Below are 24077 nucleotides of genomic sequence, written 5' to 3'. Positions count from 1 at the left end.
ACTGTGCTGCATTCTTTGTAGGCACAACAGCCAACAAGCTGTCTGTCCGCATGAATGACCACCGACAAACTGTGGCCAAGTAACAAGTAACAAGTGCATGCTGCCAAACATGATATCCTTCATTTCAATGACTGCTTCATAGCCTGTGCCATATGAATCCTTTCTCGCCAACACTAGCTTTCCTGAACTGTGCAGGTGGGAACTTTCCCTGCACTACATTATACGTTCCCGTAACCCTCCTGGCCTCAACCTTTGTTTGTCAATGTCCTCGCCCATCCAGCCCCTTACCTATTCCCATTCCAGCACTATGCAGCCATCATTCTACCACCACACCCAGTCTTTTTATTTCTCTCCTTTTCCGCTACTTCTCCCCTCCCCCCCCCCCCCACCACCCCCCACGCCATCCATCTAATGTGCAGCACTTCACTGTCTGCGATCCCCACCATACTATCCCTCCCCCTCCCCCTCCCCTCCCCTCCCCAGCCCAGCCCAGCCTCCTCCTTATCCCCACCCAGTTGTCACTCCCATCATGCTCTGGTGCTGTTGCTCACAGTGTGGTTTCAGTCACCTGAGACGTGTGTGTGTGTGTGTGTGTGTGTGTGTGTGTGTGTGAAAGCTTTAATTGTGAGAGTCATTTTGTTATGCCTCTCTGCGACTCAGCATCTCTGCTATATGGTGAGTAGTAACTTTCCTTCTCATAATATTGTTACATTCTGTCCTGGATTTTCCATTGTTTAAAGCAGTGATTGCTTGTTGGGCCATTTACGTCAATCTTTTGTGTTGTAGATTAATATCATCTTGAATGTAATTTAGGTCAATGGCTTTATAAAGTACTCCTCAATGATTTATTACCTCATAGACTTTTTAACAGCAGTGTGATTTATAGCAGTTGCACAGCTGCAAAGGTGGCTGTTGATTCATTGCAATGGATGACTGTATCATATCGTGATGGAAAATTTTATTTCTCCAATCTGTTATTTCTTCCTAATTTGCTATTAGTTTCTGCCCCTCAGTGCAATATCCTTGTTGAGCTGGTGCAAATATGTTAAGCTCTCCTAGTCAAAGGCTGCAGAATGGAACATAACATTTCACAGGAGACGGTGTAATGAGGTTGGCTGTTAAGAAATGTCTGGCGGTCGACATTGCTGTAAAATGTATAGTGCTTGCTTTGTAACTACCACTCAGGTGACTTCAGGCTTCACACTTTGTCCACAAAGCTGCTCTGCTTGTATCAGTTGAAAAGTAAACTAAGAATTCAATGTGTCTTCTTAAACATGCATGTATTGTTCCTCCATTAAAATTGTTCATTCCATATTACATTCAGCTCAGAATCGGACATTACCATCATTCCCTATACAGTTTTGACTATCTCATCAGCTAGCTGTCTTTTAAGCAAATTGATCTTTTTTTCCCGTGACATCAGCATTCTTCAGATAATATGTAAGAGTCTTGGGACAATGGGTCAACTGCAAATTAGCATTTCTTCATCTTGAACTACGAGTCATTGACACATGACATGTTATAAATAAAAAATAGACAAATACAAGACAAAAATTATACTGCATATCTGAGAGTGAATTATAGGAGATGGATGTATGTGCCATGGGTTAGCACTATCACACTTAATGAGAGAAAGAGAAGGTTCACTGACCAACACTCAAGCACTTCAGAGTAAGGCATCAGTTTAAGATTTCTAGCTTAGCTGCTGCTAGTGGGTAGGCTCAACAATCCTGGGTGGATTCTACCTAAAGGAAAAATTACCTCAAGAAAGTGAATAGAAAGTAGGAAGATACTTTATTTTGGATTGCATTTTTAAAGATTTGCTATCACTTAAGACGATAAAAATCATTACGTGATTTTAAAGGTATTTTGTCTGTATGCTTTGGTTTTTCTATTGATAGTATTTATTGTATTTGATGTCTGCATGTTGTATGCTTTAGAATATAAGGGCACTCCCAATGCTTGTTTTTGCAATACTGAACTTAGCTAGTTGGCTGCGTAAGCTACAAATTCACTGTACATTGAATTGTCAACTGCTAAGTTTACAAGATAGGCTCTTCTGTAAATTTAGAAATTATTGTGTGCAATAAAAGTGAAGGTATCTGTTCGAATTAATCATCGCACAACATTTTCCACTCATAGGAAATGTTGTGCTATTATGATATGCGCCTACAAGGATTGAATAATTTGTTATGTATGAGAATCTGTATAGTTGTATACATTTTTCTGTTTCTGTATTTTTTGATGGTGGGTTACATTTGTGATTAACTAGAGTGTTAGGGATACAAGTTACAGGCACCTAACTGCATGTCACTCCTCCGACATGATGACGGAAGCATTACGAAAGAAAGTAATGATAGGGTCTCAGTAGTGTAATGTAAGTAGATAGGGCTACATTTGTGTTAACATCCTAATGTTGGATGGTTGTTCTGTATTTTTAGTGCTGATGATGATCACACAGTGACTGAAATTGATCTTAAAATAAAGGATTTAAATTTTCATGACTGATGCTACCATTTATCCAAACCATATTTACAATAATACGGTCATGGTGCACACAGTTCCCAATGGAATTAGACATCAAGGATATCTCTTTATAGCATGGTCATAATCGTTTAAAAAATGAAAACATGGCTATGTTTTAGAATGTCATACGCTTTTCTTTTTGTTTCAGTCTTTACAAATTTCAAGTGGATTTCCCACACTGTCTTAACCTTCACCAATAGTTGTCATGCTTTGAGTATCCTTTTCACAAGTCTAGTTCATTCAGCTTACTTGTTCTCCTCGCTAAAACCTTTTGCCACAACAACTATTTTTGTAACCTAACCTAACCTAACCATCTTATCTTTACACCTTACTTATTCTGATACATGTGGTGGAGCCACTAGAAGTGTATCTCATTCTCAGTTCTTTGGTTCTTGTTACACTTGTCCTTTATGTTAATTTACTCAATAATTTGGTAAGTACTGGACTTTGTTACTAATGTGTCCTCTGTATCCTTTCCTTCCAGAGCTACTTTTATATATATGACATATCTTTGAAAAGCCCTAAAAAATGCCCCTGGAACAAGCAGTTAAGATTTACATCACTGTTCCATACTATGCTAGAGTGTGTATGAAAATGTATACTCCTTTTTTCATATTTCTGCACTACATTTAAAATTGTATTGTAACTCTTTATTGTTAAACAGGGTGATCACCAAACTGTTGTTGGGATATACCCCAGAATATACCTAGGCATTTTATACTTTCTTTCGTAATGTTCCTGTCATCATGTCAGAGGAGTGACATGTTGTTAGGTGCCTGCAACTTGTATCCCTAACACACTAGTTAATCACAAAACTCTGAAACTGGCGTCCTGGGTCATGCACACATTTAAGCTTGTACTTCCAGTGGCCTGGCCAAATCCAAAAAGTTGCTTTACATTACTAGATTGGAGAATGCCTTAAAAATTTACAGTTACCTTTTATTGCACACAATAATTTCTAAATTTACAGAAGAGCCTATCTTGTAAACTTAGCAGTTAAATTTAGCAGTTGACAATTCAATGTACAGTGAATTTGTAGCTTACGCAGCCAACTAGCTAAGTTCAGTATTGCAAAAACAAGCATTGGGAGTGCCCTTATATTCTAAAGCATACAACATGCAGACATCAAATACAACAAATACTATCAATAGAAAAACCAAAGCCTACAGACAAAATACCTTTAAAATCACGTAATGATTTTTATCGTCTTAAGTGATAGCAAATCTTTAAAAATGCAGTTTTACAGACAAAATACCTTAAAAAATCACATGATGATTTTTTATCATCTTAAGTGATAGAAAAACTTTAAAAACGCAGTACAGACATAATAAAAACATTGAAGTTATGCCCGCTGATGTAAAATACAAGATAAAATTTTATACAAATATACCTAATGTAAAAGCACATAGTAATTTCTTAAAAACAAATACAGAAAAGTTAACATATGTAACAGCCTTTTTACATTTCCAAAAACATTGATTAAATGTAAAAACGTTAACCCTTTACAAGGGGACATTACACCCTCTCTTATCATACTCCAAGCGTTGACCAACCTAATGATTGATATTATCAGCATAAATTCTTCACAGGCATCTACAAAAGTTAATAAAAAGACATTAACAAAAATACAATAATCTCCCACATGAAGTACCAGACCTGTATTACTGCCATTTTCTTTGAGCAACTGACATTAAATTTCAATACTGATAAAGTGGACAATTGTGGTAACTCAATGAATAAACAGACATATGTCAAATATACATTGCAAATAGGGCTCAAAAATAAAACTAATATCCACCATTTGCTGTTAGGAAACCTGTTTAATAACACAAATAAAATAAAATTTAAAAAATGCTGACGAAAAGGCTTGCCTAAATGCGCACCAAGTTTATGCTCATATTGTGAATCAGCAAGCTGCACTTTTTAAAATTCTCCATCTCTCTGCTGACCTTGTGGATGGCTTTCTTACCATGCACTAAGCAGCTTTCAGAGTGCTCCCAAAAATGGGCACTTTTCATAACTGTCTGCTCATTAAGCATCGTGCAATAACAAGATTTCAAATTGCAGAAAATCTTCATCTCCTCAAGGAGATCGAAATATCTGTCTTTTGCTCCCATATGTAGTAATTTAAACTGTGATGTCAAGTCTGGAGGAGCAGGGCCCCATATCAATCAAATGTGCTGCAAAGCCAGATCCATCAGCTATATCCCTCCTATCCAGTGCAACATGCTCACTACATCTTACTTTGTGTTTTCTCCTTGTCTGCCCCCACATAAATAACATTACAATCAGAAAAAAGTAATTTGTAAACCCCTTGACTCTTGCAAAAAATTATATAGTAGAGGGAAACATTCCACGTGGGAAAATATATCTAAAAAGAAAGATGATGAGACTTACCAAACGAAAGCGCTGGCACGTCGATACACACACAAACAAACACAAACACACACACACAAAATTCTAGCTTTCACAACCAATGGTTGCCTCGTCAGGAAAGAGGGAAGGAGAGGGAAAGACAAAAGGATTTGGGTTTTAAGGGAGAGGGTAAGGAGTCATTCCAATCCCGGGAGCGGAAAGACTTACCTTAGGGGGGAAAAAAGGACGGGTATACACTTGCACACACACACATATCCATCCACACATATACAGGCACAAGCAGACATATACAGAGGCAAAGAGTTTGGGCATATATATATGGAAATTACTCACTTGTCATTGTCTGCCATGTTGAGTATTGATGCTGGAGCACATGCAATCAGGTACTTCACAATATCCTTGTGGCCATATCTAGAACCATAATGTAGTGCCGTCTGTCCATTAGAATCAATGGACAGCAAAGAATATCCCTGGGAGTGCAGGTTTTTGAGCTGTAAATGAATCAAAAGATTACTTTGTTAAGTCTGAGGAAATGCAAGAGAATATGTATAGTCAGTGACTTTATGCTGTACTGATCTATTCCATTGTGTTTTACAATACAGTTTCTTCAATATGATGATGATGATGATGATGATGATGATGATGATGATAATGAAAGAACGAAAAGCATGTAAATCTGTGTTTCTGGACTCTTCTATTTCATATAAGAAAACTACTAGTAATTAGCTATAATATTCAGTGTACATTGCATTAAAAATCTGGATTTACGTCTACAACAACACCCTCCCAGACCCCAATAACACTTGTGGCAAAGGATATATAGCGCACCTCTTTCCTCCTATCCCATTCACAAACAGAGCATGAGGAGCATGGCTGTCAGTACATCTTTCTCAAATGTTTATCATAGTGCCATTAAACGAAATGTATAGGGGGAAAAAAGTAATATGTTTCTTGATTCTCGTTGGAATATGTACTTTTGTAATTTTAACAGTGGGCCTTTCCATGACAGACTCTTCTCCTCTACACTCTCCCCACAGAAAGTTTTGAGCATTTTTGTGGCAAACCGATACTGACTAGGAAGATTCATGGAAGAGCTGTATCTCTCTTTAACCCAATTTTTAAGGAAATAACTGACAAACACCACCAATGTTGCGAGATGAATGTTTCACTGTCCACTTTTGTATTCTTACAACTGGTCTGTTTGGCAACTGCCTTTGCCCTTACCAGATTTATGAGATGATTCCAACTTAAATCACTCAGCAAGTACACCCAAATAATTGACAGTGGTTGATTGAATGATTTCTTAATGAAGGTGTAATTGAAAAGAAATGTGAACATGCAACTTTTTCCAGCAGCAACCAGCAAGGTTCGAAATAGTAATCCTGCTCAGAAAATTTCTCTCCATATCTTCACAACATACAGTTCCAAAACAAAACATTGTAATCACTTGCTTAATAGCATGTCAGGCCCTTTTGAAATACCATATAGCAGCGATGCTGCAATGCATGGATTTTACAAGACCTTGGTAGGCTTCCAGAGGCGAATGAAATCACTTTTGTCTATGGTGAAGATAAGCTACCTTTGCACTGCACTTTGAGCATTTACAGCTCTCGATGGGGGCAAAAATAAATAAATAAATAAATAAAACCAGTATTATGACTTCCCTCTATGCAAAAATGCCATCCTCAGTCTCACTCAAGAGTTACAGAGATGCCTATCACACATTCAGGCATGTAGAGAGTAAGTCAGTACTCTAAAGGAATGTTTAGACAGTATCACTCTCAGAACATGGATATGTGTTTTCCACCAGCTGAAGGTCCACTCAAACGTTTGAAAAAGTAATTCTCTTCAGAAAATTTCCCTTTGTACCTTCATAACATACAATGGTGAGCTAAACATGACCGCCTGCTTAATAATGTCTCAGTCCCTTTTGAAACAATGATTCGATTCTGCATGGCATGCATTTTACGAATCCTTAGCAGTTTCCAGAGGTATAGTGCACCAGAGTTCAAGAAACTTCCATAGATTTTGTGGCAGTCGTTTGTAGTTGCAGAGCTTGTGCCCGATAATGTCCCAAATTTTTTCCATTGAGTTCAGATCAGGTGAATGTGGTGGCGAAGCCATCAACATGTGATACTCCTCGAACCATTGCAGCATGATTCTGGCTTTGTTATGCAGTCAGTTATCCTGCTGGAAGATGCCATCAGTAATGGGGAGACATCGGGTATGAAGAGATGAGATGGTATACAAGAATGTTCATGTAGTCCACAGCTGTCATGGTGCCTTTAATCATTACCACAAGTCCCATGCCAGCCCAACTGAATGTTCTCCATAGCTAAATACTGCCCACATCTGCCTGCATCCATGGCATATTGTACGTTTTGAGCAGCCATTCACTTGGATGATGGCATATCCACAAACGACGATCACCCTGCTGCAACAAGAATCCGACCAGGAAAAATGTTACCATTAATCCAAGCCCCAATCTTGATGACCCTATGTCCACAACGATCATTATTGATTTTGCTGATAGGTCAGCAAGAGAACATATAGGAATCATTTGCCATGGAACCCCATGTTCAACAATGTGCGCTGAACTGTATTCTGAAAAATTACAACCAGAACCAGCATTGTACTCTGTCAACAGGTCTGTCACAGATCACCACCTATCGTCCTTTGCAAAGTGGGCAAGCCTCCAACCTCCCCATTCAGTGATGACATGTGGATGTCAGACACCTCGTTACTTACTTATCCTTCAACCAGTTTTCAGGGAAGCAGCTTCACTGTTTCAGAAATGCTCATTCCTGGAAACTGGGCCATAATAATCTGTCCTTTGTCCATGTTGCCTATGTCCATGTTGCCTATGTCCATGTTGCCTATGTCCATGTTGCCTATGTCCATGTTGCCTATGTCCATGTTGCCTATGTCCATGTTGCCTATGTCCATGTTGCCTATGTCCATGTTGCCTATGACAGTGGATTTCCCCATTTGTGGCCTGTCTCGGCACCAGCACCCCTGCTCTGCTTACACAAATTGCTTACCACATCACTTCACAACACCACCAGATGCCAATCAGTCTCATCATGGACAGTGATGATAATGTTTTGGCTTATCAGTGTATTCTTCAAGTTTTATGCACAGTTGAATCTTTTCTACTGACTTTGCGCAGGCACTGCAGAATTCCTCATTGAGAGAGTATTCAGACACTTCATAGACTGAGTCAATTCTGATAACTTAAAACAATACTCAGGTGGTTTCTTTTCATTTCCTGAAGGAAGGTATGAATATCAGAATTTAAACCCCATCAACAAGGAAGTCTTACAGATGAGCAGAAACTCACATTAACAAAGTAAATCTGTCATGTCCTTTGGAAAAGAACCTTCTTAGATTTGTCTAAAATGATTTAGGGAAACCATAGCAGACTTTTGTCTAGATGGCCAGTTGGGGGGTTTGAATTGCTGTCCTTCAGAATTGGAGATTAGGTGAATGAATAAGTATCTGAATTAGGAAATACTCCAGAAATTGTAGCATTTTGGCTAAAATGCCAGCAGAGGTTCTTCCATAGAGAAACAAGTTTGCAAACAGGCCAGCTTATGTCTGTATGGTAATCTGAAGTAGCCATATTGAAGCATATGAATTTGTGGTTAGTATGAAACCTTGAATAATCATTGTAATATTTTATACAATTTCATAAGGACTTTAAATTGGTGTTTTTCTTTTTTTTTATTTTTTTTTTTGGACATATTCCTTGTTCTTTGAATGTTTTTTTTTGGATGATTATAACTAGGGAAGTTTCAGATACATGAATACATCTTTGTTTCTAGCTCAAGTTGGTGCATATAAGTTACAGTTATAGTTGTGGGAATTAAATGGTTCCCAATTTTACATACCCATTATTATTATGACTACAAACTACATTTGTAAATGAAACTAACAACTCACCCAACAAGGTCACATCTGATCAGTATGATCTTACATCTTTTAACCCTCAGTACAAACTCCATCCATTCTTATCCACAGGCTGACACATCTCAAAACAATATGCCTTGTGTTCCTCAGTCAGATAATATTGTATCCAGACCACAAATATTCATGAATTTAAGATGCTCCTGGATAATCTTAGCAATGACTGCCACTCCAGTACCAAGAGTGTGGTGGGAGCATTGGGTATCCCTTTCAGACATCCTCCAAACATAAAACAATTTTTTCAGCCACTGTTACTGAGCACAAAGACAAACTTTTATTCTCAGGAGGACTTACCCCATGTTTATATCCATGAACCCAACTAAAACCCATAGTCATAACAGATGGAGAATGCCTAAATATACCATAAACAATCTCATTCAACACACTGATCCATACAAAAATCATTTTTTAAATTTACTGGCATTGTATAGATTCCTTTATAACTCCAAGACTGCGAGTGATTGAATATCATATGGAGCCACACATGGAAGATACTTCCACAACATCTAATGATTGTATATTACTGAAACTAGCAGCAAACGATTAAACTGAATGTTGTAACGGTATGCCCTTCTCACAAGTGGAACACTTTCACAGTGGCCCTTGCAAATACAAGCACATACTGTACATATCAACTGCTCAAATAATGCTTTCCTCCATATTATCTTTCATAATTTGTTTAGTTAGTTTTTTGATAAGAAATCTCATTTTCAACGCTCTTTTGACCACAAAATTTGCCACGTACAGCCAACTACATAATGGAGGTAAAAAGTCTACATTCTCAGTGTTGTCCAGTACAGCACACTCTCTCCAGTCCTTAAAGGGACAATGAGGATTGGTTCAAATGACACACTGTCACTCTTTGGGAAGAAGGAATGCCAATACAGAAAGTTCCCCACCATATTCATGCAGACTACAGAGACAACATCTTCACCTATACTTAAATATATACTGTGCAGATTATGAAAGTTCATGGCCATGGGTACTTTCCATTATTTCATGTATTAGGATTTTTTCCTGTTCCATTCACATATGGAGAACGGGAAGGATTACTGAATAAAATATTCTCGACTTTCTAGCTGTGTCATCTACAACCATGGGGATGACTAATTTAATGTCTCTTGTGTGTATATTAATTAGTCTCATCTTGTCTTCACACCCTCTTCAGGAGTGATACTTAGGAGGCTATAGCATTGTTGTAATTTTCTAAATAGATTTTCTAAGAGCAGTTGGTGTCTTATCTACAAGCATCTGCTAGTTCAAATGTTTCGACATTTCTGTGAGATCCTATTGCAGGTCAAAAATCCTGTCATCATTTACACTGTTCTTCTTTGCATACACTCAATACCACTGTTAAAGCTATCCGGTATAGGATAAGTGTATGTTGGTAAGTCATACGAGAGTCCTTTATAGACCAACTGCATCGTTTCTGCATCCTACCAATGAACTGGAATCTACCAAATGCTTTACCTAGGACTAAGCCCCTGTTACCATTCCATTTCATATCCCTATCAACAGTTACACTCAGGTATTTGTATGAGCTGACCAATTGCAATTTTGACACACAGATATTGAAGCCATAGAGTACTATGTTTTTGTATTTTGTAAAATACACAAGTTATGTTCATACATTTCCTAACATTTAAAGCCAGTTTTCAATCTTTGTACCACTAAAAAATCTTGCCAAGATCTGACTGGATTTTTTTTTAACCTGATAACTACAACTACTGGGGAAAGTCAAGGCTTGCTATTCATATTGTGTGCTATGTCATTAATATACAACAAGAGTCCCAACACACTTCCCTGGGATATGCCTGACGTTACTTCTATGTCAGCTAATGATTCTCCATCCAAGACGGCATGCCGTGTCCTCTCAATCAAAAATTCTCAATTCAGTCGCAAATTTACATTGATAAATCATATGCCCATTCTCTTATTAATAACCAACAGTAAGATACTCAGTAACATACTTTTCAAAAGTCCATAAGTACTGCATCCAAGCCCAGAAGTACTGCATCCACCTGATTCCCTTGATCCATGGCTTTCAGAACATTATATGAGGAAAGTATAAATTGGATTTTGTATGTTTGAAGTTTTTGGAATCAAGAAAGTCATTCTGTTCAAAATACTTCTTTATGTCTGAGCTCAGGATGTGTTCTACAATTCTACAACATATGGATATCAATGATATAGGCTGACAGTTTTGTGGATTACTTCTGCAACCCTTCTTGTTTTTTTTTTTTTTTTTTTGCACTGAATCTATAGCACATTATGTTTAAAAGAGGGGCTAACTCAGTCACAAATTCTGTATATAATGTGATATGGATTCCATCAACCATGGGGCACAGTTCAACTTCAGCGATTTTAGTTGCTTCTCAACACAACTGACATTAATATCCATTTCATTCAGATTTGGAGTATTGCAAGAATTAAACTGTGGCAGTACTCATGAATCATCCTAAATAAAGGAACATTTGAAAATTAAATTTAGAATTTGTGCTTTTTCTTTGCTTGCCTCCATTTCATTTCTTGTATCATGTGGCACTGACACCATCACCACAAGAGTAATTTGTTTGAATGCATCAACCTTTTAGAAGATTAAAGAACAAAGTTTTTAAACTTCTTATCTGTTTATGTGATCAACAATGTCAAAAGGTAGTGGATGCATTGAGAACTATGGATAATTAAAGTCTGCTCTAAACATGATTGCATGAGTGGGGCATATACACACTAGCAACCTCAGGTTTTCTACAGACTTTTTCTTTACATCTGAGGTGAGTGATGGTAGACAGAAGGACACCATTATAAGTTTGCACCAACCCTTTATACTGAGTCTTGCCTGAACAATCCTGTATGCAGTTTCAATTTGAAACACTGAATTTGAGCTTCTTGTCTATTGTGACAAATATGCCACCTTCATTTCCTTATTAACCTTTCCTTTCAATGCACATTTAGATTTATTTCTGAAGTCTCACTGCTATCAAATTCAGATTTTAGCCAGCTTTCTGTACCTATTATTATGTGGCATCCATTGCTTTTTAGGAGCGTTTCAAACTCTGGGATTTTGTTACATATGCTTTGGCAGTTCATCATTAGGTTTTCAACAATACATTCTGTGAGCAGGACTTCTGTGGGTCTTACACTATTATTCCATAGTCTTATAATAATCTGGACTGGATTGAGAGTTGACTAATCCTTTTTTCTTAAAAAAGAAACGGACAACAACAAACTGTACAGGCCCCACACATAGATAGGTAACTGATTAACAGATTCTGATGCACAATGCATGCCCAACCCATTTAGGGGGACCCTAAAGGCCTCAGCCCTATGAGCCAATTCAATGAAGTCACAGCCTTGCTTGTTGAAGAACCTTCAAAGTCTCTGGTTGAAGACTTCCGCTTGACTCAGAACCAGTGGGAACAATAAGTTCTGGCACAGTGCTGCAGGTAGTGAACTTTGTTAAAGCTCCATGGGGAAGGCTGGCCTCCTCAACCTTCTCTGCCAATTACTGGAATGATCTAACTACAACTTCAGAATGCAGACAACAAGCTTTATTCATTTCAACGTACACCACAACTTGCAGCTGATTATACCTTGTTCCTTCAGTGTTTGCTGGAACAGCCCCTTGAACAAGTTGAACAACATCCTAAGCATACACACTAAAAGCTGACTGTGTTTTCCCTTGTTTCATTTCCCCTAAGGGATACCATTATTCACCATGCATTTAAACTGCCAGTGATTAACAGATGCCTATACTTTTGCACCTGCTTCCCTCTGACATGTGACACAGCGACCTTCTGTACAGGTGAAGTATGTCCCACTGGCTTAGTTTAAATTTCAGTATGAGACAGAACCACATACTTCTTTGTAAGAAGAAGAACATAGTTCTTTGATTTCTCCCTTACCCCTGCTTCCCTGTACAAAATCCCAAGACATACCACTCACTTATCACTTGCAGTCTATTTGTCAAGTAGTGACAGGTCCTGTATTTCCTAGGAAGGAGTTGTATCCAAACGAGGGCACAGTACTAGAGTTACATTTGCCATATCTGACATGTCACTCTTGGTAGTCTGCCGAGCACGCCCACTCACAAAAGCCCATTCACTTGGCAGTTTTGAACTGGTTAAGAATGGCAACTAACATGTTCTATGCCTCAAAACATCATTTGAATTGGGTCTGCATTCTGACAGTATTTTTGAACACTAAATAACTACAGCCAAACATGAAATTAACCTCACTAATTCTCTTCATATTCCGTATCTGTTACAGTACAAGGATTACAAGTTCCCAAAAATTTACTTTTAATAAAGAAAATAAGGCTAATTGCCTGAATGCCGATACTACTAGAAAAATTTTAAGATAGCATAATAATGTAGTTTGCAACTATAGCCCGATTCATACATGATGGCAGTCCATGCAGGTTGAGATATGAACAGGGATTTTACTGTTGCTGGTTCCAAGCCACAGTTGCAGTACATGCATGGAGGGACTTTGTGCGTGAAGAAAGCAAGTATCCTGCAAATTACCTCACTTGCTTGCTTGTACAGAATTTGTCACTTGCCACCATCATCATCCATGACAACTTGCAACAAATGGGATAAAAATTCACTAAATAACTCACTATGATCACATTTAACACTTGCACTAGCTAAGTGTTCACAGCATAGCACTTGGAACACTACCAACTGCTCACTGGCTTTCAGAGAATGCAAGACGTCGGGTGAGCAGAATGAGCCTAAACTCTACTGTCATTGTTCAGGACTCTTAACTATAATAATGTTGTATGAATATTGCATGGTACTCAAAAGCTTTGAAGACCCACTCACAGATAACCCAGTGCATTAATGTGTCACTTCCACAATTTGAGACGGCATGGCAGCTCCAGGTTAAATCTGCCCAGTGGATTAACAACATGGGTTGGTGTGCCAGCCAGCCTGAATGTGGTATTTAGGCAGTTTCCCACATCCAACTAGGTAAATACTGGTCCAGTTCTCACATCACACATCAGATATTCGATGCACAAACATTTCAAAAACTTCCTTGAACTTGAAGATGTGCTTTATTCTAGACACAGACAGATAGGATCCAGGAATTCTATCCCAGGAAGAAGAGGTGGCATCAGGAAGAGCATCCAGCCACTCACAGTCAGTAACATTGCTTCAGTCACTATTACAATGTCCACCCCTTAGTCGAATGGGACAAGGCAACAACAACAATGATGATGATGATTATGATGATATGATGTGATGATGACAAGGGAAGAGGAAGAGGAAGAGGAAGAGGAAAACTCAAACATTTGAAAATAAACAATTTATTGTCATACACGCCCAACAGAGAGACAACTGATAAATATTGTCACACATTGTCCCACTCGTACACAAAGGAAAACAAGAAGTTGGCTCTAACATGTAAATAAATGTGTGAATTTCACATTTTTTGTAATTAGCCAATTTACTGACAACTTCTACACTAGCATGGCAAAGATGAAGACTGTAGCATCGATTTGTCCCACAGAAAATATCGCAAATCATGGAGAATAACAAAGCATGTCTTCCGCTTGATATCATTTAAACATTCAACTGCTGTCATTAGATTGAAAATATTTAAGATCTGCATTACAGACTCAACAACACCAGCTCATAACTATTACATACAAACTGTGAGTTGCCTTTCTGAAGGCAACCGAGAGGGTTTTGCTAACACAGAAAGCACTCAATCGTCCCCACAGGATCAGTCTCACATCTAGGCATCCATTACGAACAACAGAACATACCCTGCAGCATTGTGGTGTGTGAAGAAGGGTAGGTCAGGAAACAATGGGGCTGGAACCTGGATCAATGGCATTATTCTCCATTAAGTAGTGGGTGCACCTTTTGTCTTAACACCTGGTAATCACTGTTGATGAGTGTTAAGATGGCCATGTACTAATGCATGTCTCAACTGTGCAGTCCAACAGGTTCAGCACGGAGCTGGGTGTGCAATCTGTCATGTTTTGGGCTGTTATCATATACAGATGGCAGTCATCTCTCATCACTCTCCAGAGTAATTTAAGGCTGGGCAGTATTGGGACAAGATCCTCCAATTAAATTTCCCACCCTAAAGTCAACAGTTTGGTGATGGGTTAGTCTTTTCAGATGATAATGCACAAGCATACCATGCCCATCTCAAGAACACCCTCTGCCACAATGAAGGAATCAACCAAATGAAATGATCTGTGATGTCTACAGAGATGAACCCAAATGAACTCACTTGTTGAACAGTGGGACACAGTTGAGTGGTAATGTCTTTATCAGTCACTGCACAGCATGTCAAGAACAATTCAAGACTGTTGCAATGCATGAAGTTAACAAACATAGTACTGAATGTTAAGCGGCATTAGATTTAGATTTCACTGATGTGGAAAGATGTGCAACTTCGAAGAGACTACTTTTAATTATTGTTATTATTTTGGTTTTGTTTGACAATAATTTTTTTTCCTCTTTATTCCCAAAGGCTTAGTCTTATTTCTTGCCACCCTTGACTCTAAGCTCACAGGTATTTGCAAATATGATTGCGGTTCAAAACATTTTTTTAGCCATTTACAAAAATTAGTTATGCAGAGGTAGAGAAACAAGCAAACAAGACAACTAAAAAGGAACAGTAGTAGCTTTCCAGCTGACTTACCATTGCTTTAACTCTGAATAGAGTATAGTTAATGGCTACTACTATACTTATCCTAAAACTATGAATGATACAGATCTGTCATATTTCTATGAGGATTAGTGGTAACAACCAAGACACTAGCAATATTAGCAATATTGCAGAAGTAATAAAAATTTCAAGTATCAAAAGCAATGATACAGAAAAATCTGTGCCTCCATGATTAGATAAACAACTATAATAAATCAAGCATCACACGTCGATTCTTTCAAATAAGAAAACATAAATTTTGTAGGATCTTCAGTTACTAACAAGATGGCTCCACTATCCTGTTCCAAAGGAGGAATGGGTGCCATGTCTTTGGCCATTTGCCAACTACTTCTGCAACCAGACATATACCCAGAGCCATTGAGTCACCAGGCTCCAGTTGTCCGCCAGAACCGATCTACACAACTGCCACCCAGTACTGGCAGGTACATGCACACACATTTTTAAACTTTCAAGACCATGATCAAAACATGCTGGCTTGCTGTCCATGGTATCTGCTGCATCCTCACTGCAGCAGTGCACACCTCAATGACCACGGTGCTGCAAGCAAGTCACATGCGTCATGCTGATATTCATCCGCCTGCCTATTTAACACAGCTTAAGACTAGCAGTCAGTCCTCCTTACACTTTGGGCTTTATGCAGGCTGCGTTAAGCAGCTCATCCTGCAGAGCACACTCTGAGCTTCCTCAGTTAGTCCATCCATGTCGAACCAAACACCACCCAGGATTTGCGGATTTCAGCAAAGTTATTTGCCAAGTGTTACCTCTCCTTGTAACTCACTAAAGAACTGGATGGTTGTTGGGATTACTGATTAAATGGTTATTTGTAATATGACTATAATTACTATAAATATAACAATCATGGTGAATCTGTTAAGAAAGGCAGAAATCACAACTACAACTAAAGAGTTGTTCAGAATGGCATCTAACATTTACTCTTTGACAATTCTTACGTACCAATCAGGCATAAAATAAACATTTGAAAATAAGTTAGTATTTTTTCTCTTTGACCCCTTTTCGATAAGACATATGAGATTTTGAATTCAGGAATGTGCATGTACTACAGCTCCAAGGATATTTTAACAAATAAACAGATAAATGACTTTTTAACGAGGAACAGAAAAACATCGTATAGAAGAAACCTACCCTCCAGTAAACTAGATTATTGGCTGAAGGAATCTACACAACACTGTTCTACAATCCCATGTTAAAGCCATGTGATACACGATCGTCAATGAAAAAACAGCAACAACCAAAAAATTATACAACATCCACGTCAGCACAACTTTCACACTCAGATGTAGATGTAGATGTAGTCTCATTAATGCACTAATTCACAGGTTAATCTGTGGAGCAGCAACCGAGATCTGAAGGTGACTTGTGAACATAAATCGTACAACCCCAAATTGCACTGACATAAAAGAACTGGTAAGGCTGCAAAACCTGCAATACCCATGATCGAAGAACAATTCATTACTTTGGAAGATAGGACATAAGGTGTAACAGAACAGCTCAATGCACCCCTTTTTGTCGGCAAGTATTTGAGAATCTGAAACAAAATATTTCACAACACGATCCGAAGAGATCGAAATTGGAATTCTGCATTTATTATAATTTTACTGTTATAACAAAGATAATAATACATTTTATATACAGAAATGAAACACAAAGTTGACATAAGATTAATTACTTTATGAGACACACAATGATTTTTGATACATTTTAGTCGTTTTCATATTTAAATTTATAAATATTTGCAGTTTGAATTATTTAAATTATGCTTTTGATTATTGTTTCCATAATTATTGAAAGGTAAATTAATAGAAGCATATTTTTCTTCATGAAATATTAACAAAATTTAAGTCTTGGTTATACTCATTATATCAACAGTATACACATTTCTTTGTACTGAAACTGTTATCTCTGTTCTCGTCAACAAGGCATGCATGTAAGTTTGTGGTGTAGTAAGTTAGTTGTACCAGAGTTGCTCTTGCAGGTCGTAAGTCATCAGTTGTAGTAGAGAGTTGGAAGGACTGTGTTAAAATGCTGAGAGATTAGTAAATGTGTTATGAATAAAGTACACAATCCTGCAGCATCTTATTATTTATTTAATGAATGGACAGAATATCTAACACCTTGATCATAGCCATTGCAGAAAGTAATCAACCACTGACAAGGCAGTGGTCCAATCTGACATATCAAAACCTACCCTGAAATTTTTCATGCAGGAAGAATACACTGAAAGAAATGACATGTCAAAATTTTAGTTGCTAAGACGAACTGCAAGTATTAAAAAAAAGTTATAGTTACTCATTTCTGCTGCATGAAGAACTACTTGCACATCAGTTTGTACAGCCCTTCCTGCCAGCACATGGCTCAACAAGTGAGCAGACACAACCATGAGAAGAGTCCAAAGTGCACACATATTAAATCATACCAAAAGTGACTTAAATCATGATTTTTTTTGGATGACTTGCAGTTCATATTGACAGCTAAACTGTTGCAGAAATGTGGTTGTTACACAAATGACTTGCAGAAGAAATAAAATCAAGGCAGTATATGATGTTACATTACAGGTGACTTCCATCAGTCAGGACTTTAATTTGTTGACATTAAATACTTTACAACAATTCCTGTAGCACAGTTCTTATGATAATTTTTGAATAATGCATACTTTGCAAACAATGAAACAGTACGCAATAGGAAAGATGGTGGCATATATACATGTTGTAGAAAATTGCTCCGTAAACTACGAGTTTTTATTGTCAGTGAAGTGTCGCTCGTGTGGTGAAAAAGTGAAAACCGGTGTTAGAACATGTCCCATAAAACATATATGGTATCACTCAAGCTGCTTCGCGAAAGTAAATCGCAATAATGTATTTTCGTGTGACTTGGCTTCTGTTAGCTCCAGCATAAACAATCAGCTTAAAAATCATAGATACAAATACAGAGGAACACCAGTGTCAGAAAGTATATTTTTGATGCCAACAAGTAAAGAGGAAATAATTAAAATAGTGAGTAGATTAAGGAATTCCCATGCAGCAGGATATGATGGTCTTAGTCTGGACACTCTTAAGAAATGTATACATAAAATTGCATCACCTTTATCAACAGTTATAAACTCCCATATGGAAGATGGTCTATTTCCAGATGAGTTGAAAATTGCTCGAGTTGTGCCTATTTTTAAAAAAGGAAACAGGAGTCTAGTGGAAAACTTTCGACCCATTTCTGTTCTTCCAATAATATCCTAAATCTTTGAGAAAGTAATATACATAAGAATCTGGAACTTCCTGGTATGCAAAAAAGGATTTCTAAGGGGCAGTATGGGTTTGTCAAGGGGTCGTCCACCATTACAGCAGCATCCATCTTAATCGAAGGTGTCACTCAAGCAATAGATAATATAGAACATGCATGTGGCATCTTTCTGGACTTACAAAAAGCATTTGACTGTGTTGATACTACCATATTGCTGGACAAACTGTGGAACTATGGCAGTCGAGGCATAGTCCATAATCTGATGAGGTCCTACTTGACAAATAGGAAGCAGTCTGCGTCTATTAGCACTACAGAGGGAGCATACAAATCAAACACCACTGACATAAATTTTGGTATTCCACAGGGGTCAATATTAGGACCACTTCTTTTTATTATTTATGTTAATGATATTCAGTCCATAACAAACCATGCAATAGCTATCTTATATGCAGATGATACCACATTAATATGCTGCAATCCAAGCTATTCGCAGCTCAAAGTGGAATCCAACACTGCAGCAGGCTTAATTCTGCAGTATTTTAATGAAAACAAACTAAAATTAAACACAAATAAATCTGTCTATATTGAATTTGATCTTGGGAGGAAAAAACCTCATGAAAACCAAATATTAATGGGTGACGAATACATTAAAAAACAATACTTGACCAAATTTCTTGGCCTGACACATGATGCAGAGTTAAACTGGTCTGATCATGTGAATGATATTTGCAAAAAGCTATGTACTACCATATATGTCCTAAGAAAACTGACACCTTTTTGTAATATCACCACTCTGAGTCAAATATATTTTGCACTATTTGAATCCCATCTAAGCTATGGGATAGAGGTATGGGGATCCAGCAGTAAAGGTAATATGAAAAGTGTACTTATCTTACAAAAGAAGGCACTTAGAATTATGGGAAAGAAATGTGCCAGAGTGTCCTGCAGAAATTTGTTTAAAGACTTTAAAATACTAACTGTTCATAACCTGTATGTGCTGAAGATAAATCATTATGGCAGTAAACAGTAACAAAACACTTAATAAAGAAATACACAATCACAACACTAGAGGTAGAGAGAGACCCCACATCATATATCATATAACAACACTTTATGAGAAAAGCCCTCACTATGCAGGCATAAAACTACTGAATTGCTTCCATCCTAATACCTCCAAATTGCCCACTACAACACTAAAAACTTAATTAAAATTATGGCTCCTAAACAATATTGTATATTCAATAGATAAGTTTCTAGATTTAGTACATTCGTATGATGGAAGACCATCTATCTAAAAACATATGTAACCTCAGATCTTAGACTGTGTCACAAACTGTAAATATTTTAATGTCAGATATGAATACTGTGTCACAAACTATAGATTCCTTAATCTAAGTATGGGAATAACAAATTTTTTATGTATAGTTCATATATGTAACTGTTCTCTCAACTAAATTTAGAAAAAGTTGTGTAGATAAAAGTGCCAGGCAATAATATGTAACCCTAGTAAGTAAGGCTCTGACTTATCCAGAAGACTGGAACAAAAAAAACCTTTTTTTTAATCAGTTGATGTTGGGTCAAAATAAATAAAATAAATAAATAAACTATTCCCAGTATTCATCACAAAAATACTAAGTGCCAACTGGATGACAAAAACAAAACATTTCCCTTACACCACACACACACACACCTGCTAAAAGAAAAATTAAAGCTTCAGGTACTTCACAGTAATTACTAGTTTTATTTAGACGGAATTGGAATGGAGTAAGAAGTGGTCATCACAGTTGTTCTGCATACTGTGTAGCATACCAGACATACTTTGCCAAATTTGTAAAATGCAATGCTACAAACAGACAATGCAGAAATGACTGAAGTTTAATAATGACATTCCACAGACAAACCTGAAACAACAAGGAGCTGCCGGAAATTATACAGTCTGAGAATTTTCTGAAAATGCTTTCACACTGCTGAAAACCTTTTTTATCAAGAGGGTGAATCACACCATTAATTCCATGTGGAGTCACAATTATATCTATTTGTCATCCTTCTAATGACAGAGGTGTCATGTCCTGGCCAAAAGTCCAACAAAAGCAGTGCATTATTTTCTGCAAATGTTAAGAAGACGTTTCAAATGTAACACTGAACATTATTTTCTCTCATTTTTCCAGATTTTGTTACATCAATTACAAGACTTTTGCAAGTAAACAGTCTTTTTGTAAAATTTTTCTCCTTATTTGCCTTGATGTTTCTGAAGGGAGAGATGTATCGCAGAAGCTGCAGTAAATGACTGTGGCATAACACACCTGTTCACTTCAGCCATACGGTACCATAGTCCTGAAGATGATCAGCATAGCCGAAACTGGTCATTATTTTTAAATAAATGATTATTTGCAATCTTGATTGTTTCATTAAGTGATAATTTGCAATATATTGCTGTTTTATCTCCAACCATTTTATACACAATTACTCTGTTTTTGTTCTGGACTTTAATTAGCGTAACAATCATTGTTCAAACCACAAATCACAGGATCATCCGATTATTTCCTTTTTCTTCTGATGTTTACACAATTTTTAAGAAAACGTTAACAAGACGATAATGAATGCCCAAGACATTAACTAGCAAGTAACACACATGTAGGTCTGCAGGAGAAGTGTATGATTTCGATTGCATACCACTTTCTTCATGTTTTATCTTTAGGAGGTTCAAAATATTAAGTGGATTCCACATCACTGTGAAACCTTGAACCAGCACAAATCCAGATGCTATTAGCAACATATACCACAAATCGACAAAGAAAATTAATTATTGCATCTTCACTGTTAACTCTCAATGATGTCGCAAAGGTATGGAGATGCAACTAATGTCACTCAGAAAGACAAGTCTTCTGGTTCAGAGTGTGTACCACTTAGATTTCTTTCAGGGTATGCTCATAAAATAGCTATATTTTTAGCAATCATGTAGAACCACTCACTTGGCGAGAAATCCATACCTAAAGACTAGAAAGCTGCACAGGCTACATCAATAAACAAAAAAGGGAACCGAGGTAATTCACTGAATTATAGACCATATCATTAACATCAATCAGCAGTATAATTTTGGGACATATACTGGATTCAAATATTGTAAACCACCTCAGCGAAAATAGTCTAGTGCCAATTTGGGAGACAATCTTAGCCTGCTTGCAGATGATGCTATCATTTATCATCCTATTAACTTGTCACAAGAGCAATGCAAATTACAAAATGATTTAAGTAAGATTTCTGCATGATGCAAAAAGTGACAATTAACCCTAAACAATAAAAAGTGAGAAGTCTTCCACATGAGTACTGAAAAAATTCCATTACATTTCTGTTACATGATAAATCATACAACTTTACATGTTTTCAATTCAACTAAATACCTAGGGATTACAAGTATGAACTACTTAAATTGGAACCATTGCACAGAAAATGTTGTGGGGAAGGCGAACCAAAGACTACATTTTACTAGCAGAACACTTAGAATACACAACAAATCTGCTTAAGAGACTGCCTACACTGTGCTTGTCTGTCCTTTTCTGGTGCACTGTTGTGGGATATAAGATCCTTACCAAGATAGAATTGATGGAGAACATTGAAAAAATTCAAAAAAGGATAGCTCATTAAGTATTATCGCAAAATAGTGAAAGCAAGCTGGGATCTTCCTCTCTTGTTTTGCCATCTGCCTCCTTAAATTCATTTTTTTTCATTTTTGACTAATTACCATTAACATAAGTGAGTATAATCTGTATTTTCATAAAAGAGAGAGGTTGGCCCTCAGTTTTAAAGAATATAGCACCAGATCTAATGTTGTGCTTAGTTTTATGTATGTAATTGATTTTCTAACTTATTTTGACTATTGCTAGTTAATATCTTTTGTTATAGGGTGAAATTAGTAATTGTTTTGTGACTTAGATTCTATTGTTGACTTATAAATAAATATAAATTCTGTACTAATTATAAACATTTGGAGGGAAAAACACTGACATTCTTTAAGTATTTATTTGGCTCTATTCAAAAACATATTAGCGAAGCTAACCCTTAATTAATTCCAAAGTAATTACCAGTTTTGTCAAAATTATTGTTTGTATAACTATATCTGTTAATTTCATCATTTAAATAAATAATATGGCTTAACACTTGTAGTACAAGAAACTGTTAAAAAGACGGAATTTTTCTATATATTCATTAAATTTAAGGAGTTATGTTTTAATTGTAATTTCTGTAACTTAAACATCTAGCAATGTATAATTTCCATGCTTGTTATTGTGATGATTTTTGGTCCCGAGACAGTCAGTCCACAGCCAGTTTTGAGATGAGGAACCTGTGCTGGTTAGAACAACAACAGTGCAGCACCTTAACAGTGAAATAAGTGTAACACAAATAGGCTGTGAGTTGAATCAATGACGGTGTCTGTTCAATACGTACTGTATTATTCTGCAAGAACTGTGTGGTTAGCTTTTTACTGCTCATAGACATTCAACAGCAAACTATTGTAGTAGTATGGTGATGTATGCCTGCAAACTATTAATGAGGCTTATCAAAAGTTAACCAATAGTGAACTGGCCATATAACTGTGTATTACTAAGGGGAGAGGGGTGGGGGGTTGTGAACAGTGAAAGTAAGAAACTATGAAATGCAACTGTGTGACTGTCGCCTACATCATTTACAGCAGACAGTGTTGAACTTCCACCCCCTATTTTTCAGCCGGTATAACAATGCAGTACATTGACACCGAGGACCATTAATGACATAATAAAGCAGGTGAATGTCACAAAATGAAGGTGGTGTTTGTTACACTAAGAACTTTACACAAAATTTCAATCATCAACTTTTTCCTCTGAATGTCAAAATATTTTGTTGATTCTCTTTTATATAGGGAGAAATGACCATCATGATAAAATAACAGAAATCAGAGCTTGCACAGAAATGTTTACTTGCTCATTTTTCCTACACGCTATTTGAGAGTGGAATGGTCCAGAAGGGGTCTGAAAGTGTTTCTACGAAATCTCTGCCATGCTTTCAAATGTGAATTGCAGAGTATTCATGTACATTTTATTACTCACACATATAGTCAAAACATCAAACAACAAGATTCCTTAACAATATGAATAATTATTTGGCAGCATATCACACCATCATAATTAGAGGGACAAAAAAAAGTCCAGTGAAGCCATGTTCGCCAGTCTTTGCCCATTATTAATAATGTGAGATAATCATCTTATGCATCACATTGTATTTATCATGTG

At 37.0% G+C, this 24077-nt stretch overlaps 1 protein-coding gene across 4 annotated transcripts in view; it reads right to left on the bottom strand.

Moving 5' to 3' along the window:
• LOC126095046 (eye-specific diacylglycerol kinase) overlaps window positions 1-24077 on the bottom strand; it is a 1048134-nt gene that overhangs the window by 37581 nt on the left and 986476 nt on the right. For all 4 annotated transcript variants that reach the window (XM_049909722.1, XM_049909721.1, XM_049909723.1 and 1 more), the window contains one exon: window positions 5236-5393. In XM_049909722.1, the coding sequence (XP_049765679.1) occupies window positions 5236-5393 (158 nt within the window). The remainder of the gene's footprint in view (window positions 1-5235; window positions 5394-24077) is intronic.

The sequence above is a fragment of the Schistocerca cancellata genome, chromosome 8 (genome assembly GCF_023864275.1).
Source record: "Schistocerca cancellata isolate TAMUIC-IGC-003103 chromosome 8, iqSchCanc2.1, whole genome shotgun sequence".
Lineage (NCBI taxonomy): Eukaryota > Metazoa > Arthropoda > Insecta > Orthoptera > Acrididae > Schistocerca > Schistocerca cancellata.
The sequence above is the reverse complement of the archived record's forward strand: the minus strand, read 5'-3'. Positions and strand labels throughout refer to the sequence as shown.